This window comes from Polyodon spathula, chromosome 12 (genome assembly GCF_017654505.1).
Source record: "Polyodon spathula isolate WHYD16114869_AA chromosome 12, ASM1765450v1, whole genome shotgun sequence".
Lineage (NCBI taxonomy): Eukaryota > Metazoa > Chordata > Actinopteri > Acipenseriformes > Polyodontidae > Polyodon > Polyodon spathula.
The window spans coordinates 33846988-33853468 of NC_054545.1; the positions used below are offsets into that span (position 1 = coordinate 33846988).

At 38.0% G+C, this 6481-nt stretch overlaps 1 protein-coding gene across 1 annotated transcript in view; it reads left to right on the forward strand.

Annotated features, from left to right (window-relative positions):
• LOC121324709 (RNA-binding protein 27-like) overlaps nucleotides 1–6481 on the forward strand; it is a 15281-nt gene continuing 8800 nt past the window's right edge. Inside the window, exons 1-9 of the mRNA XM_041266835.1 lie at nucleotides 1–210; nucleotides 1588–1706; nucleotides 2176–2315; nucleotides 2422–2501; nucleotides 3468–3646; nucleotides 3922–3976; nucleotides 4092–4327; nucleotides 5254–5478; nucleotides 6373–6481. The exon at nucleotides 6373–6481 is cut by the window's right edge and continues 44 nt beyond it. Coding sequence (XP_041122769.1) covers nucleotides 152–210; nucleotides 1588–1706; nucleotides 2176–2315; nucleotides 2422–2501; nucleotides 3468–3646; nucleotides 3922–3976; nucleotides 4092–4327; nucleotides 5254–5478; nucleotides 6373–6481 — 1202 coding nt within the window. The 5' untranslated portion in view covers nucleotides 1–151. The remainder of the gene's footprint in view (nucleotides 211–1587; nucleotides 1707–2175; nucleotides 2316–2421; nucleotides 2502–3467; nucleotides 3647–3921; nucleotides 3977–4091; nucleotides 4328–5253; nucleotides 5479–6372) is intronic.

Genomic DNA, 6481 nt, shown 5'->3' on the forward strand with positions numbered 1-6481 from the left:
CCACTCATGAACGTAAAGCAGTTTGTCAGACCTGCAAGTTGCTATTAGGCCTAAAGCTGCGACTACAATTTATTAAATTTGGCGATGAAAGTGGGATTAGCGCATTATATTCTGTATTTATAGTTGGCATTTGAAGATACGTTTAAAGAAAATGATAATAGAGGACGTGGAAGCTCTGAAGTCGTGGTTGTCGAAACTACTGCAGCCCATGTAAGTATATTAACATTTACGAGATGACAACAATTGTCGATGTGGCCATGAAGTGTTTCCAGATTTCCAACTGTGACGTTTTATCATGTGTAATGTTGAAACTATACATATTGTGTTGAGTTTAGAAAAGAATCGTTCTTTTTTCTGGTAGGAAAATGTGATTAAATTGGCGTTACACTGCGGGACGTGTACACACTGTGTGGTGCAGGGACGCTAGGCCAGCGATTACAGCAATGCAAGTTGATTTAGTTTTGCAATGTTTTAAGTTGAAGGTGCAGACGCTTCAGGTTGGTTTTTATTCCTGTGTTTCACTGGGCTCTATTGCAGTGTATACACACACACACACACACACACACACACACACACTCAGTAATTAAATTAGTGAAATTGTGCAGGTTTGGTAGGCCAATTTGGCATCTGCGGTTTACGAATAAAATACGAATGCTTTATTAAGTTTTTTTGTTAATTTTTTTACAGTGTACATATAGGTTACTTTTTTTTATAAATTTGATATGTACTTCATGGTCACTGTAATTTATACTTTGCAGTAAATATAGCTATTAGTCAGTATTAATAATAATAAGAATCATCATCATATTATTATTATTATTAACAGGTATATATTTGGTCCACAACACGATTCATAACAGTTCACACAACAGTATTACAAAACTAAGTGTTCATCTGGAGTGCTACGTGATATGGGGTCGGTAGAGACTAGAAAATACACTAGCTCTTATTAATAGTAGTAAAGTAGTAAGGACAGGACCGACACCACGTGAGTAAATGTAAGTTGCTATAGTTATGTGCCATGGAAATGCAGCCCTGTAATATAGGTGCATGTCATTTTTAACTTAAATGTTTTGCAACATTGGTATAAAATGTTGTTATTGAACTACAGTTGGAATCCTTTAAAAAACTAAATATTAGAATTATTAATAATACTAAAACATTGTTTATGGTTTTTAATTGAATGATTTGGCACAACAGCCTTTTCAGCAGCTTGTATAGATTGTTGTGACCTATATATTGATTTTGTGATGGAATTATTTTTTTATTAATACTACAGTACTAATGTCCTACTGATGTGTTGCATCTGCCTCCTGTTCTTGTTATACCAAACATGTTTATTAATTTAAAAGGAAAGTTGCATTGCTCTACTGTAGGGGTCTCCAACCCAAATCCTCAGGTTTTATAGGTGTCCGTTTTATGTCATCAGTGGCTAAAGATCTGGAACACCTGTTAATTATTGGTTCAATTTAACTGAGTGCTCTGTTGAAACGAAAACCAGAAGACACGGTAGCTCTCCAGGATCGGGGTTGGACACCCCTGCTACTCATTCTGTGTGATATGTGAAAGAAAACATTTCCCTTACAGATGTGATGCAGACCCTTCGGCTTTGGCAAACTATGTTGTAGCCTTAGTAAAGAAAGACAAACCTGCAAAGGAGTTAAAGGCACTTTGTGCTGATCAGTTGGATGTCTTTTTACAAAAAGGTAAATACTGGAAATCTAATTCAGCACCATGCTTTTCATCACTGTTTACTGGGGCTTACCAGTGTGTTTAATTTTTTTAAATATAAATATATTCCTGCATTGAGCGTTCCCTGCAGCCATTGATTCATGAACATAACAGACTGTAGATATATAGAAATATTGGGAAATCACTAGTTGTCACAGCAATAATTGCAGTTTTGAGAATAACATTCCCAGTAGTCAAATGATTTGTCCTCAAGTGGAAGAAGTGTTTGCAGAATGTAGTATAATATGAAAAGTATTGTAATTCACAGTGGGTTAATAGGTTTAATTATCTCCTTTTTCAAACATTTTCTTTTAGTACAGTTCAGTGTCTGTTTGCTTGATTGGGTAGTCCACTGCAAGTACTGGGTGGGTGACTATACATGTCTATTGTATAATATTACTTAGCTTAGCTGCTGTTAATCATATTCAAATGATCTACTTTCAGAAACAACTGGCTTTGTGGATAAACTTTTTGAAGGTTTAACTACAAAAAAATATTTGGGAAGTCAAGATCAATTCACAAAGGAGGCTGCAAAAGTGGAAATGAAAATAGCAGGTCAAAAAATGGAAGAAAATAAAGAAGTGGTAAGTTGTTTAGTGAGTATTAAGTGAATTTAAGGCCTTATTAAAATGGAATTTGTATTTCTTGTCGTAAAATATCCCATTAAACAAAAATATTGTATATCTTTAGACTGTAAGTTTGGAGGAAGAGAGGGATGGAAGAAGAAAGAAAAGCCCGTTGAGAAACCGGCCTGATCCAAATGAAATGCGGTAAGCTTCATCTCTGATATATCATTTCTTTATCTAGAAAGAGCATTCCCATTGTTGCTAATCCTGTTTGGTTGAAGAATATGGAACTTGCTGTTTTTTCTGTAAATATACAGGCAATTCTCGTTAAAACAAACTCAGATTAGACAAATATTCTGATGCTACAAATTTTCTACATTGTCCTGGGCAAATTTAACAGGCACTCATTATAAATTACTACTTTTCAATATTAATTCACTTAACACAAATTCCCTGTTAGTCTAAATTATTTTGGAGCTCCTCCAGGGAAGAAAGATTTGAATCAAACAAATTGTGCTAGTTGAAACAGTTGAGTGCAACCGATATTGGGGAAATGTTTTAACTTGCATACAGGTTAGCGCCTCGATTCTGTATTTTAGTGCTGTTTTGGGACTACTGATCCTATGATGCATTTCAAGTTGCTAAAGTGCTCACACATGAAGGCTATTTCCATGAGGCATCGCAAAAATGTGCACACTCCTTGCAGACAAAACTCGAGGTGATGAAAGCGTATAATGTACCTCTGTACAAGAAAGAAATGTTGCTGCAGATTTCAACATTCACACAAATACTAAGTCAACCATTCTGAAAACTAGGGTGCAGTAGTACTGGCCTGTAAATAGCAAACTGGATGCAAGTTGTCTGCATTTCCGATTTGCTCTAACTGATGTTAAGGACGCCTTGCTTTTGTTGTTTAAAAATGCCTGTGATCAGAATGGAACATGCAGGTTTCAAGTGCTGTTCATTTGCAATGTATGTTTTTTTTAAATATGCATTTACAACCTGTATTTTCAATAAAGTGCACAGCATTTTTAAATTTATAATACTTCTCATTGTTCTGTAATTGAAATTTGATTTAATTGTTCTTATAACGTCAAGAAAAACTGGCGGTATGCATTTATCTTGGACGCCTGATTAGTATTGTTCTGCTGGTCACTTGACTGTATTTAGGAATCGTGATGACAAGAGAAGGGATGATCGCAAGCGACGAGACTGTGACCGGCATAACAAGAACAGCGACCCATACAGAGAGCGGTATGATCGACGCAGGGGGCGAAGCTTCAGCAGGAGTAGGAGTCGAAGTGGCAGCAGAGGAAAGAGTGGAGACAGAGATAACAGCCGAGCAAAAGGTTGGTTACTTTACTGTAACAAGCACTGGTACCTCCCTAAATTATTTAGCAAACGTCCTGCCCTTAATCAATGTTATAATGCAGGCTATCTTTCAGTATTTACTTTGTAATAAATTTATTCTAAATAAGATAACATCACAAAACATTGCAGCTCTTATGTCTAACACTTTAATTCTGCTGCTTTGTGGTCTACCGAAGGACTGCGTTAGGAATAGGAGGCGGCATTGTGATTGTCACATTGTGTGTAAAATGCAACATCCTCTTGTCTTCTGTAGATCACAGGTTAAAGTTTGAGGCAGAGAGGAATGAGCTGGAGGGTTATGTCCCAGTGTCTGTGCCAACCTCAATCTCTATGCAGCAGCATCAGCAGCAGCAGCATCAACAGCAGCAGCATCAACAGCAGCAGCATCAACAGCAGCAGCATCAACAGCAGCAGCAGCAGCAGCAGCAGCAGGCTGCAACAGCAGAATCAGCAGCAGCAGCATCAGCAGCAGCATCAGCAGCAGCAGCAGCAGCATTCATCTGGGGGCCAAGCTATCCCCAGCACCGTTGCTGTGGTAGCACCTGCTCACCTCCCAGACAGCACCACAGAGAGCTGGTCTAACTACTACTCTAAACACAACGAAGGCAAGCCATTCAGCAGGAGCGCCACTCAGAAACGCCGCTGCAGAGACTACGACGGTGAGGACAATAAGCTGTATCCCTCAACGTTAATCTTTTTTATTAGATCTAAACAAGTTCAAAAAGCTTTTAGGATTTTTAATGGAATGTAATTCTAACTCTACTAGTTAATAGTGTAAAATGTTGTCTAGACACAGATCTTTTTTTTTTTTCTTCTCCAAATTACATTGTGGATTTAGAGGAGGCTGTAACAAATGTTTGAAATTGTATTCCAGAAAATATGGACTTTTATACTATATCAGCATGAAGATAAAGTAAACCATATACTTTTTTTGTACACTCTCCCACTGAGACAGAATTGTCTAAAGAGAGTTTTGGGGGAAAAACAGTTAACTTGGGGAAGATACTGTGCTATATTGTAAGGCTGTACAATATATTTTAGAGAATTGGAAGCTTGTATTATAGTTTATTTTTCATATAACAATATGGAAATGTGTATTTGCTACCAGTGTTCATTCCAAAAACAATTTTAGTTTTTGTTGTGTAGCATAATGGGAGTAATCCTTTCTGAAAAAACAGCCCTTTGTCACACTACTGATCCCTTTTAGATGCATTCTCATGGGACAGCATCCTCTGCTGTCTGTTTACCTCATTTACACTGGTATTTATAGCATCCATCTCTTAGGTAAACAAGCATTCCAGCTGCATATCAAACTAGAGCAGGTTGCTTTATTGAGAGTAGAGTACAAACCATGTTCTCCAAATACACTGCTTGAACTGGCAGCAAATGCATTTTGTTTTAAATTAAGATTTTGCATAATTATACCTGTTCTTGAATAGGTGCTTTCATGTGACCTATTCTTTGCTCTTTGCATAGTAGAATAACTAGTTGGGTAATTCCAGCATTAACCAGTTTTAATGTATCTCTTATACTCTTGTGTTTATCAACCTTTAAAAAGAGACATTATAACTCTGTTTTTCTCCAGAGAGAGGTTTTTGTGTGCGTGGGGACCTGTGCCCCTTTGACCATGGCAATGACCCTTTAATAGTGGATGACGTCACGTTGCCAACGATGATTCCCTTCCCTCCACCTCCTGGGCTTCCTCCCCCTGGTCTCCCAATGCCCCCGATGCCAGGGATGCCCCCTAACCTACGGTTACCTATTCCTCCACATGGGCAGCCTCCACCCCCAGGCATCTTCACAATGCCAGGTTTGTACCCTTTGTCTTTGCAGCTTTTTACGGAATATCCAATATGTTAAGTACAGAGTAATTCCTTTACTACATGGAGCACTAAAAAATGATGCTTCATTCTAGTTACCTGCTATGTCAAATGAAAATTCATTCTAGTCTTCTGCTCAAACATGAGTCATTCATTAAATAGCCACTTCTTGTTCCGTCTAAATTTTACTGAAGTCATGCAGTGAATTAGTTGATAACAAAAAGGATCAAATGCTTCTTTAAGCTTTAGCTATAGACTGATTTGTTTAAGTTATATTGATGAAGTATTACTGAGAAAGATGGCCCAGCAAAAATACAGAAGGGTGTGGCTTCCAACTGGAAAGGCTGTGGCAAAGCTGGGATTGAAACTCGGAATCGCCTGGTTGTTTGTCTTGTGAGCATCCACTTGACCACACCAGCTTCCATGCGTTTTTTTTTCTTTCGTGCATTATACAGTGTTCCCCCTTTTTATAAGCCAGCCCTTTATACTGCGGAACAGGTTATAAGGTGTTACGGTCATGGCTTCCATTTGCCCCATAATGCCATTACACTAACACTAGTATTGTCATTAGAAGGCGGAACACAAATAGCACAGTCTCTTAACTGGCTCCCAACTACAGTGTTATAAAGGGGGAGCACTGTATGAGCCCCACGACATGGTTAGTTTATTGTTGAGGAAAAACATAACCATTTTCTCTTGCCATCTGGATCCTTAATCCAGTATTATCAGGTACAGTAATCTTTGGTGTTCAGTGCTATCTATTGAGTCAAACGTGTACATCTGTAAAGTTACAGTATTTTTTATGTGTGTCTTCCCTTGTAAAGATGAAGGGTGCTAAATGATTTTGCAGTTTTTAGAATATTTTTTTCATGGTATCTTTATAGGACCACCTTTAATCCCAACAAGTGCAATAAATAATCGTGAACACTCTGGAACAAGTTCAGTTTCTACTCTTGCACCAACAGGAGTAGGACCAGCTCCTCCTCTTCCTCC